This window comes from Apodemus sylvaticus, chromosome 11 (genome assembly GCF_947179515.1).
Source record: "Apodemus sylvaticus chromosome 11, mApoSyl1.1, whole genome shotgun sequence".
In the NCBI taxonomy this organism is placed as follows: Eukaryota; Metazoa; Chordata; class Mammalia; order Rodentia; family Muridae; genus Apodemus; species Apodemus sylvaticus.
This window is the reverse complement of record NC_067482.1, coordinates 43835150-43848214: the sequence shown is the minus strand read 5'-3', so window position 1 is coordinate 43848214 and position 13065 is coordinate 43835150. Positions and strand designations below refer to the sequence as shown.

Below are 13065 nucleotides of genomic sequence, written 5' to 3'. Positions count from 1 at the left end.
CCCTCTATTTGAAAGCTTAGTTATCAGGGACTGCTACCACTTGGGAAGGCTTAAGAGGTGTGGCCTTGTGGGAGGAACTGTGTCACTGAGGGGTAGAACTTGGAGTTTCAAAGCCTAGGTCTAGTGGCTCGCTCCTTGTCTTCCTGCTGCCTGGGGATCTGGATCTAGAACTCTCAGCCACCTCTCCAGCAGCATGGCTGCCTGTGCACCACCATGCTACCGCCATGATGATGGATGATGGACTACACCTGTGAAACTGCAAACCAGTCCCAATCAAATGCTTCTCCTAAAGTAAGAGTTGCCGTGGTCATGGTGTCTCTTCACAGCAATAGAACAGTGACTAAGATGCTTATACAGCCACCGAGGAGTAAGGCAACTTAAAATACCTAACAGGAAGGATAAATGGATCTGAATAAAGAAACACAGAGACAGGAGAGCATTTCTAGAAGTGACTGACTGCTCCCCCTCCATTTGGATGGAAGCACATTATTCTGTATATTTGCTGGCCTCATTCTTTAATTGTTTTGATCTTAAATCTATGTTATTTCATTGACATAAAAGACTCCTAAAAAGAAATATTCTTGATACTTAAAATGTACAGTTTACTTATTGATTATTTATTAAGTGAGCTAGTGGTCTCATTAGATAAATTTTCAGGCACACGGGGAAGAATGACATACAGGAACCTGTGCCACTCTAAGACAGCTGCAACTCTGAGAAGTCCCATCCCATCATGGGTCACAATCTGTAGACGGTATCACAGAGCCCTTATCTCAGTTAACTTTCCACTCTCCTGTCTACCCAGTCACCCCTCCAAGACCATATGTATGCAAGGCAGCAGGGTGTGGGGTGGTGGAAACCCAGGTGGGCACATAGTGACCCTCTGTGATGGACTGTATATGCTTGGCCCAGGGAATGGCAAGATTAGAAGGTGTATCCCTGTGGGAGTAGATGTGGCCTTCTTGGAGTAGGTGTGGCACTGTGGGTGTGGGCTTTAAGACCCTCATCCTAGCTGGCTGGAAGCCAGTATTCTGCTAGCAGCCTTCAGATGAAGATACAGAACTCTCAGCTCCTTCTGCACCATGCCTGCCCAGACACTGCCACACTCCCGCCTTGGTGATAATGGACGGAACCTCTGGACCTGTAAGCCAACCTTTTATGTTCTTAGAAGAGTTGCTTTGGTCATGGTGTCTGTTCACAGCAGTAAAACCCTAACTAAGACACCCTCCAACCTCTGTATCCCCTGGGGAGTGCAATAAGCCCATTAAGATTACCTAAAATCTCTGATTTCACTTTATTTTGTTTGTTTATGTGTTTATTTATTTGGCTTTTCAAGACAGGGTTTTTCTCTGTTATCTTTAGCTTTCCTGGAACTCTGTAGACCAGGCTGTCCTCAAATTCACAGAAATCCGCCTGCCTCTGCCTTCTGAGCGCTGGGATAGAAGGCATGTACCACCACAGTCCAGCTTTAGACATGTGTATTTGTTTTGAGTTTCTAGAATTAACATATGTATTTAAGTACATATTTATTTAAAACTTACTCCCTTTTCAAACCCTGGCAGCATATTTAGGGGCCTCTAAGAATCAGCTCTAAACTTCTAACTCTCCTGTAGGGGCTTCATTTTATTATATTTTCCCTCACAGGTTTTTCTTAGTAAAAGTGGATTTTGGAAATGGCTTGGTAGCTAAGAGCACTTGGTCTTCCAGAGGACCCGGGTTATATTCCCAGCACCCACAATGTGGCTCACAACTATCTGTAATGCTATTCCAGGGATTCCCAAGCCTTCTTCTGAGTGCTGCAGGCAACAGGCACATCTCAACCTCTGGACCTGTATTTATATTTGCTTATTTTATATTTGCTTGCATGTATGCATGTATGTATGTATACCACATACAAACATGCATACATGTAAGCAAATATAAAATAAAAATAAATTAATCTAAAAATAAGTAAGCCTCTTGCCCTTTATATACTAATGTGGAGCTCAGTGTCCACTTGTTTTTTTGTTTTTTTTACCTCTTTGTAGAAACATAATGCAGAGAAAAAGAGGTTTGAGATTATTTAATGATAAAGTTAACTTCAGAATTAGTTAGACACTGATCCATGGTTAAATCTAATTGGTTTAAAAACTCAGAATAGGTGCCTGTCCAGGGAAACAGAAGCTACGTGCCGTTTGCCACTTAGTCTTAGAGTTTAACTCAAAAGTCACTGCAACAGCTTTTTCCTTTTATCACTGTGAGGTCAAGAATTAAAGCCCCCCCCCACACACACACACACACTGTGTGGCAGAGTAGCATCTGCTTGACATAAGGAGAGAGGCATGCAAGAAAATCAAGGCAGTCTTCTTTAGGCCTGGAAGTAATCAGATTTAGGGTTGTGGGGAATCCTGAATTGGGGAATTCTTGTCTTGATAAGCCCCATGACTGGAGAAGATGTTTACAAAGCCTCAACAGCAATCCCTTCCCTTCTGCTCTGTAGGCAACAACTGACCTACAGTGCGAGGGGGTGAAAACTGAGCTTTAATTTCCTGCCATAATCAACTCTAATCTTTTTACATGACATTGATGGTAAATAGCAACATACATGTGGTTAATTCAAATGACCTTTTTACTTTTTTCTATTATAGCATTAAAAAGCAATGAGAATTTTAAAATGCTATTTTAGTCAAACACGAGTTCAATTAAAATAACCATCTACTGCACGCATCATCAAGCTTCGACACGCAACTGTTTCTGCACGTTGACGTATAGAAAAAAATCATAGCTGACCTGGAAGTACTTCTGACATGGATCGCTGGGCGTCAGCAGGGGTGCAGGAAGCAGGTTATAATTTGAAATCTAAAATAGAAAAACAAAAACAAAAAAACCACTTGAGATGTTAGAACCTCAAATTTACAAAGCATAAAGAAAAAAAGGCTCAGGACTAAAATCTCTTCCAATTAGAGTTGAAAGTAAAAAAAAAAAAGGTAGATTATGTATAAACTTTGCTGACTTTGAACTGTTCATAGCCTTTTCTGTTTGAATTTCAATTGCCATATAACTGCATTTTCCACATTAAGGTCTCTGCCCACCCCAGGCACGTCAGCCTGTCTCAAGCTTCCAGTGTATTTTCTTACCAAACAGACGCACAAAGCAGAAGCCCCTAAGGAGAAAAATTAAATCTAGCAAACTTTGCCTTGTAAACCGTAAAACTTGTTTGAAAACAAAAGGGGGCAAAAATCATGGTAAAATTTTTCTTTTAAATATCTGACAAAAATTATCATTGGGAGAGTGTTCTATATAGAAAGCACTCCTTGAGATTATTAAGAAAAACATGAAATAATCTGCAGAAAAGTGAGCCAAAGATGGGGATAAGAGCAAGAGACAAACACAAGCGTCCAGTAGTCAGAAAAAGATCAATTGGACGTCGATCAATGGCGGCCTGAGCTTCAGCCGCTTTGCTGTGTGAGACCTCGATAACCGAGAAGCGCGAGATGGTAATGCAAGGCAAGGACACCAGAAATCAGAAATGCCAATGTTCCCAACGGGATTAAACATCATCAAACTCTGTGGATGGCTACTTATAAACCTCTGACGGACTGTTAGGTAACTGGACCCTACTGCTGGGCCAGGCCACTCCTAAGATTTTATGGGTAATCTCAAATGACATCTACTTCAAGAGCCATGACACTCATTCGGTTTGATGAAGCAAGCTGTGCTTGGTGGGAAGCTGGCTTGTGGTGAGATACACGTACACCCCAACAGGGCAATGTGCTGCCAACAGGGAAAACGTAGTGCATCTGGGGGTGTGGATGGGAAAAGCACACTGAGGTGTATCACTGAGAAACGAATATTATGTGGCACACATGGCCTGATCTAACTTGAGTAAAACACACATTCATTCATTCATTCATTCATTTATTATTTATATTTTTCATATTGCTGGGGCAGAGGTTGAGGTTAAGTGCCCTCTGTTAGGATTCCATCTAAGCTCCACCCCCAGATCACAATACCCTCCACTGCTCATTTCCATTTGACCTTTTGAGACAGGTTCTCCTCTCTCAGCGATCACAGAGCTCAACAACTGTCTAGACTGGCTGGCCAGTGAGCCCCAGGGACTGGCCTGCACCCCTGCAGCCTGGACCTGTTTCCCCCTCCCCAGCAGCCTGCTGCCAATGCTAGGTTTATAGACATGCATAATCACGTCTGGTGTTTACACAGGTGCTAGGAATCTCAGTCCAGATCCTTGAGCTTGCCTGTATAGACTTTTTCCGACTAGGGGTTGAGGAGATCATTCAGTAAATGAAGTCCTCGCCATAAAAGCATGAGAAACTGCTTTGCTCCCCTAAATCCACAAACAAACAAACAAACAAAGGCCAGGCATTATGGGGTATGCTTTAATACCTGTGCTGGGGAGGTAAAGGCAAAAGAACCCCGGCCAGCAACCGCGGTCGAACTAGCAAGCCCCAGTTCCAGACCCTGCCTCACAAAACAAAGTATACAGTTTTTAAGGAAAGACTGTTAAGGCTGACCACTGGCCTAAACACACACACTCACACTCTCACACACACTCACACACACACACACACACACTTTCGCCATTATGTAAAGTACAAAATGAGGAGAAGCTTATGTGTGTCAGGACAAGGGTCAGGGGTCAAGAGAGGAAGAGGAAGTAGCAAGGAGCAGCCCCAGGGTGCTGGTCAGAGTGAAGATGCACCTCTTGACCAATGTGGACATCCATCAGGTTGTATCCCTGAAGCCCTGTCACAGGTGCACATTTTGTGAGTACATTACACTTCTGAGAAAAGTTGCATGCTGGAGAGTTTCTAAAGTACCATGCAAATTGGAAAACTCTTACTTCCTAAGACTCTTGCATTCTAATCAACCCTTTTCCAAACTAGTAACCTTTAATGGGCATGCCTCCCGACTTTATGATTGAGATAATGACCCGACACCTGGTCCGCTGGCCCACAGTACATTGCTAATTATGTTTGCACACGCCGTGGAGCGGCTCATTATCCTTCATAATTGAAGGGGTGGGGTTTGTTCGGCTGTCCCGAAACACCAGGAGATGCGTCTTCTGCACCCAACCGTCCCTGCTCCGTGTGTACGGCAGTTCCCTCCAGCATTTCACGATTCCATCGTTGTCTTCAGCGTGCCTTCCATGATGTGCACAAAGAAGAGGCACTACATACGTCAGGAAAGTGAGCGCAGAGAAAGCCATACAGGAAGACAGGAGGAGACGCAGCTGCGTAAGTGTTTCCTGCAGACTTTTATTGTAGAGAATCCCTAAAATTAAATAATTCCGCTCCCTTGGCCTGAACAAATCTCCATCTTTAATATAGGTAAGGATCAGATAGTCTTCTAGTCAGGGTTGTTAGCTACACAGTATCTATTACAGATTCTGAGCTTGCCTGGCACTGTGACCACATATGATGATGATTATTTAGCTGGTGCTTGCTCTGGGCCATTATTTATATTACTATGTATTACATATTCCCTACTTGTCTAAGGCTGGTAACCATATATTACACATTACATACTGCACACTTGTGTGCACTGTGCATTATGCATACATCATGGGTTCCTCTCGTGAACAAAAGTACTTCTTTTTCCCACATAACATGCAGCTAACAGGGAAAGGGGTATTAATATGAAAGTGCTTAAGCCAGGAAGTATGTGTGCTCTGGGGACAAAGACTCTAGCTTTGGGACATAATGAAGGAAAGAAGAGGTGCCAGATGTAACACCCAGGACGGTGACGTTCAAGACGCATTGTGAGGCAGGAACAGAATTTAGCTGGGAAAACATTTATCCAAGCCCACTATGAACAAGAGAGTCCTAGCCTTGAAGCTGAAACCGAGATTATGAACCATTTTTCCTTGGTAATCTGGTGGTTTGAAAGAGTCCAGTCATACCATATGTTTACATATTTGAATACTTGGTCTCCAGCTGGTGGAACTGTTGGGGATAGGTTAGGGGGTGTGGCCTCATCAGGGAGGTGTGCTAATGGGGGCAGACTTTAGAGGGTTCAAAAGCCCACCCCATTCCAGTTAATTTTCTAGCTTTCTCTCTCTGCTTCAGCTTGGGGATCAGATGCAAGCTCTCAGCTTCAGCACCATGCCTGCCTGCTGGATGCCATGCTCCCCACCTTGAGGGTCATAGACTCCCCCTCTGGAGCTGTGCGGCTCAATACACTATTTCTTCTACAAGCTGCCTTGACCATGGTGTTCCTTCACACCAGTAGAAAAGTAACTAAGGCAGTGAATGAACGGAGCTAACACCATGGCTTCTGAAGGGCCTCAATAACACAGACCAACTCTACAGTGACAGCATCTCAAGAAGTTACAAAAGCAACACACAGGCACACACTACTTATGTGTGTAGTTTATGAATGATCTTCAGCTGTAATATACAATAGGGCAGCCTCTGGCAGCAACGCAGAGCTATCCAAAGCTTAAAATGTGACCTGGGCAGCTTAAGAATTGAATTTCTAATGTTATTAAACTGTAATAAATTTAGATATAATTTCATAAGTTGATATCTGACCCTCAGTGGGAAATGTTTAATTAAGTTTGTGACTTTATGTATAGATGAGTCTAATTTTTCAGAAACATTTTATGAAATCTAAACACAAACTGGGTCCTTCCAATCAGTGTTTTGCAGCTGAGTCCAGTGCTGCTAAGTGTAGAACACATTGAGTTAAAGGAAATTGTTCACTTTGTAATAAAAACTTCACTTTTATTTTAATATGATACTAGGGATTTCAAACAACCCATGTGGGCTGTGTGACATTTCTTTTGAAGAAAAAGTTAATCAAGATATTAAAATTAAAGACCAGTAGAAATGCCACGTCAACTGTAATGTGATGGATTTTGTCAGCATTCACTGCAAGTTCCCAACTTTCTGTAAAATCATACAAAAGACAAAAAGCATACACAAAAATATAGGTACCAGTGCCAAGGCATTCCAAGTTTTGCATTAAGAGTATAGTTGTGGGGCTGGGGAGATGGCTCTCCAGCACCCATGAGCCACCAGGCACCATTCCCCCCTCTGACCTCACTCTATTGTCTCTCCAGTCCACTCACTTCAAACACTGCTATGGTTTAGATATACATCGTGTTTCCCAAGTGTCCATCCAAGCCTCGATTGTTGGGTTGGAACTGCTGGCAGGGAGAGGATCCTTTGGGAAATGGAATCTAGTGGAAGTTCCTTAGATTGCTGAAAGTGTTTCTTCATTCTGGTTCGGTGTTTTGTTTGCTTGTATCAATTTGACACAAGCTAGAGTCATTTGGAAAGATAGAATCTCAGTTGAGAAACTGACCACAGGTAGGCCTACAGAGCATTGACTAATGATTGATGTGGGAGCCCAGCTCAGTGTGGGCAGTGCCAACCCTAGGCAAATGATTCTGGGGTATAAGAAAGCAGGCGGAGCAAGCCATGAGAGCAACCTCACAGGCAGCATTCTTCCAAGGCCTCTGCTTCAGTTCTTGCCTTGAGCTAGTGTCCTGGTCTTCCTCAGTGATGGGCTGAGACACTTTGATTCTGGAATCTCCGGTGTATATTATGGCAATAAGCAATAACTTACACTCAGGACTTGTAGGCATGGGTATCTATAAAGATACACACGGTTTACTTGAAAGAGGATGTGGGAATGCTCCAGAGTGCATGATAATCCTGGATACTGTGACATACAGATCATTTCAGCCCACCACAAAACAGCAACAAAAACTGAGCAATGAGTCCCTTTCTTTATCCCCTAAGGAGGTCAAGTCATGCCTCAGATGCTCTGCTTTGAAAATCAGGACCTCAGCCCTCGGTTCTGACTTATCTCTTGGGTCCTGGGGTTTGTTAGGGGTTCAAATGTCTTCAATCTGACAGTTGTTTCTCTGAGGATCAAATAGGCGATCATCCATTGCATGTTTGCTTATTTGCTTTCGTGCCTTGTACAATCTAAGCATTCATAAATGACAACTGCTACTACTATTCCCAACATCTTAAACAGACATGATCTGTTTTCTCATCTAGGCTGCAAACTTTTTGAAGAAAATCCAAGTGTTCAGGAAAGCTCTGTACACCCAACATAAGCACCCTAAACCTTGGTGGGTCCAGATCTTCCTTCTTCCCTGCTCTGTCCTAAATTTTTGTGACAATGTTCACAAATAATAAAGTGAGTTTAATTTTTGTTGTTGTTGTTTTTTGTTTTCTGGATTTTTTTTTTCCCCGAGACAGGGTTTCTCTGGGTAGCCCTGGCTGTCCTGGAACTCACTCTGTAGACCAGGCTGGCCTCGAACTCAGAAATCCGCCTGCCTCTGCCTCCCAGAATGCTGGGATTACAGGTGTGCGCCACCACCGCCCAGCGTGAGTTTAATTTTTAATGAAAAATTTCTTCTGACATTATTGAAATAATCATCATCTTATGCTGTCAAGCAGGAAGAGATGGTCTGTCAAAAAAAAACTGTATCAATGTACAACTGAACTTGAAAATCTGCACACTTACACTAGTTGTGAAATGCTTTTAGACGCTTTATGGCAGGATTAAACCTTTCTACGGATGATACTGTGCTATCCATCTACAAACACATACTGGGTCCATCTTCAGGATTTTCAATATTTTCTCCTAAGAGCCACATCTCCATTTCAAGGCCTATAAAACGGAGCAGCTACATCAAATGACCAGGTACCAGCACTCATGTGCCAGGAACAGGGCCCTGACATCTGTCGGTCCCTCTGCCAAGGACGATCCTATTTCTCCTTCCAACAGCTCTGCAGGAGAGATCCTGCGATGATGTCACTACTATAGACTGAGAAGCAGACACAGAGTTAGATAGCCCAGCAGAGGTCACAGCAAAGGAGGTCCCCGGCCATTGTCACGACTTGGACCCATTTACTCCCGACACAGGCTCCTGGCCACCACACACTCATCAGAACCTTTTGTATGAACTTGGCTCCACCTGAAGTAATTAACGCTGCCAGATAATTTTTGCCATATTTTCAGGTTCTTTTGGAGTTAATATCTAACATCTTCAAATACAGGCAAATGGAAACAGCTGCCGGAAAGCAAAACCTGAGTCCTTTTTCCTTACAGTTCAGGAAAACAAAAACAATACAATGGAAAGGAAGCACACAAACTCTTATCTGATTCTGGAGGTAGCTTCTAAAGTCAGAAAATGAGCAAAACTTAACTTTAACCTCCACGTTTAGCACAATATACAATGCTAATTAGGCAACTGGTGCGTGTTTACTTTTCTGATGTGCACATAATGAAGAGAATTTAATAAGCATATATACAGCAGAATTTTTTTCCAACTTATTTTATTACTACAGGGAAAAGAGTAAAAGTGCACATGCTGAATTCACACTCGATGCTGTGCTCTATGGAAAAAGACGTGAATGTTTTTATTCTGAGGGACATGAATTATAATTACTACTACTTCTGTCATCTACATACCTAAGCACACTGCATATTTGCTCTAACCACTATTTTTTGGAGCCCAAATTGATCACTCACCAACGTAAAGGCAGAGGAAACCCTGCAGCTCTAAGGTCCCCTGTAGGGACCAATCCTACATCTGACCTTCTTGCCTTACACAAAAACCCTTACTACAGATTCTAGTCCGTATCTTCCTCATTCAGCCTTCTCTAAGAAAAAAGCCAAAACCAATCTGAAGAGTAGCACCAAGCAGAGAATGTTACACACAGCCCGGGAGAAGGGTGCTGTCTGAGATGTCCCTCTGGGGAAAACAAAAACCGGAAAAGAAATACTCAAGAGAGCACATTACACTAGGCGTCTTTTCTTAAGGGTTACTTCTGTAACTGCACCAGGAAATCTTAAGAGGAAGTGAATTATTTATGCTCCCCCCATTCGCATACCTCATCTTCACTTTTCGTATGGCAAAGGCACTGTAACTGTGGATAACAAATAACAGCAAGGCTGAATGCTTCCAAACAAGTACCACTTCCAATGCACTGCCAGGCCCATGCCAGCTGACTGTACCGGCACACCCATCACCAGGTACCTGTCCTCACCCTCTCTCCTCACTGGGCAGCCTCTCTCCACTGGCTCTGCCCTCAGCTCTGCACCTCCATCTGGTTAACCGGATGTTACCAACTGGGAGGACAAAGGTGCTGATCACAAAGGGCAGGCCAATTCCAGTCCCAGGGTCTCTGCTATTGTCAGGAGAACATACATAGGCTGGCCTGCTGGAAACATGTTAGAGATTCTAGTAAGATGGTGGAGATCTCTTGGTCATGGTCATAGGATGCTAGCCTAGGCTGACTAAAGCGAAGACATGTTGGGGCATACTGCAAAGATGGGTACTCTGCATCCGAGGCTGACTTACACACAGTGAGCGGGGCGGACTCCCCGAAGACTCACTGGGCATCTGAAGATGCTAGTGACATCGACAGTGTAAGCAGTAGACTGTCAAAGGTCTTTCATCTACACTGTGAAGGAGAATGGGTACACTGAGTACAACCAGAGCAACCAGATGTGATTGCAACCCCTGGAACTGCTGCTGAGGTTAAAGCTGAGTTGGTCTAGGGGACAAAGGATGTGATATGAAACATTTTTCTGAGATTCGAGTCCTCCCCAGGTTCCCAGGGGCTGGCTTGGTCGATATGACACATTATGCCATTTATGCTGTGCACAATAGAACACTCCAGGAAAGGACATTCTAACTGTGTATAATGACAAATACTCATCATTATATCCATTAGGCTAGCTGGCCAGCGACATCTAGGGATCTACCTGTCTCTGTCTCCCTGGCACAGGGATTACAAACGGACAGTGCCATCCATGTCCAGCTTTTTTGGTTGATTCTGGAGATAGAACTCACATCTTCATGCCTGGATCACAAATGCTTCACTGTGTTAACGTCTCACCTGGGAAGTCTGCTTACAGTAACATGACTAAGAAATCACACAAATCACTTATGCAGGAAATGTTCTTATAGGATTACTGCCGAGATCACAACAAAGACTTCACCAGCTATCTCAGCCTGTGCTCTGCATCTCCCCCAACCTAAATATAAACTCTCGAATTGATGGTATTTGTATTTCTTTACCAAAGGATATACAACATGGGTAAATGCTGCCCATCTGAAAAACCTGATGTATGTTAAATAATAGTTAATCCATACCCTCTCCCATCCTTTGTGTCAGGACCATTTTTTTCATTGAAGATTGAAGGAGTCATAGGAACTGAGGCGTCTCCACAGTAGTGACTTTGCGGTTGCATGTTTGACATATCTTCCTTCCACAGGCAGCTACAGTCAGAGGCTCAGAGCAACTGAGATCCAGCCCACTTGGAGGCACGGTGCTCCATTAGGAAACAAGACAACCAGCTTCCACTCATTTCTAAGGTTAAGCTACTGTTGTTGGTTGATGCGTGGATCCACAAACTGCTTTCCACTTAGCTCATCCTGTCTTCACATTCTGTGTGGAAATGGCTCAGGGCATACCCCCTCTCATGTCGTACTTGGTTTTCCAACACTGGTCAACTAATGAGCCAGAACAAGTCCTTGACTCTTTCCTTCTTTCAAGACAATCTAAGGTTTTTCCATCAACCTCAGAAGGTAACAATATATATTTGATCCTTGATACCAAGGCCTTGTGGACTTAGTCACTCAGGTCTTAATTTTCCATAAGTAGCAGCCTCTTTATGCTGACTCCTGGGATTGATATGGCCTAACAGGCTGTGATGGAATTCCTGATACCAGAGATTTTTTCAGGCTCTTCTTACTGACTGCACTGGCTGTCCAAAGCTCACTGTTTGGGCAGTTCCTTAGGAGAAGTTCAGAGGAACAACTTTTTCATGGAGTCGAACTTTTTCACAGAGTTGTAGTAAGCTTCACCTTCTTATGAAATAATACATGTTAATGTTTAATGATTTTTGTTTTGAGCAGACATTTTTGGAATGCTTTTAATCTCCTTGGGGACATGTTACTCTAATTTTATTCAGTTTTCTTTAAGATGAATTTTTATCATTTTTAACTACTTAGTATACATAGGTGTGATTTGCACACGCGTGCAGGTGCCTGTGGATGAGTCCTTGGATGTCTGGAGCTTGAGTTACACACACTAATGTGGATCCTGGGAACTGAACATGGGTCCTCTAGAAAAGCAGGCAGTGCTCTTCACCACTGAGCCTTCTTCCAGCCCTGTGGTTATACTTTTAATAGTAAGTTAAATGGATGCTTGTAAAGACAGAATCTTTTTATGTGGTCTTGAACTTGTAATCCCCCACATCCGCATTCACGGTGCTGTGGCTGCAGATGACGTCGACCACCCTTAGTGGTACACCACTGTACATTTATAAAATCCCACTGCTTTTATTCCATCAGTCTATCTACCGTCTCTTCTTCACTGTGAAGTCAACTATGTATTATCAATAAATTCCTAGTCCCTGACACATGGCAAGTGCTCAACTAAGATTTGCCAAAGAATGACTAGAAAAATTTGATAAGATTTAGACAATCATTTCCTAATGCTTCAGGCACTTCTGAGTCACATATTTTAAACAAAGACTAGGAGTGCATTTTAAATTTAATAACAAGTTATTTCATTTTTTGTTTTTCTTTACTTTTTTGGGGGAGAGGGGACAACATTTAATTATATGGCCTGCACTAGACTCAAAGTCATGACAATTCCCCTGCCTCAGTTTCCCTTGCGCTACAGTTAACAAATGTGCTTCACCATGCCAGTTATATAGCTCATTATTAAGAGTTAACTAAGAAGAGATAAGTCTGTATTTAAAGCTACACGTGTACACACCTTGTATGTTTGAAAAGCTGAAGAAGCCCCTCCTCTCTTTGTCCTGTCTGCCTCATCACGTGGCTTTTACTCATTAATGGAAGGTCTGGAGAAACCAGAGGTGAACTTGACTACAGAAGACCCAGTCACCATCTGCTTCCCATGCATGCTGCGTTTGACGGACTTAACTGTGCGGCTCAGAAAACAGGGCAATAGGATTTCTGGTAAGGGGAGCCGATCAAATGGCAAAGAGCCCTGGAGGGACAATGTGACAACACTCACAAGTGACTCCCGGGGCCTTCAACAGTTCACAGAACAAAGGAAGCATGTC

General features: G+C 43.2%; 1 protein-coding gene across 11 annotated transcripts in view; it reads right to left on the bottom strand.

Annotated features, from left to right (window-relative positions):
• Apbb2 (amyloid beta precursor protein binding family B member 2) overlaps window positions 1-13065 on the bottom strand; it is a 314642-nt gene that overhangs the window by 158026 nt on the left and 143551 nt on the right. For all 11 annotated transcript variants that reach the window (XM_052199529.1, XM_052199528.1, XM_052199523.1 and 8 more), the window contains one exon: window positions 2770-2838. In XM_052199529.1, coding sequence (XP_052055489.1) covers window positions 2770-2788 — 19 coding nt within the window. In that variant the 5' untranslated portion in view covers window positions 2789-2838. The remainder of the gene's footprint in view (window positions 1-2769; window positions 2839-13065) is intronic.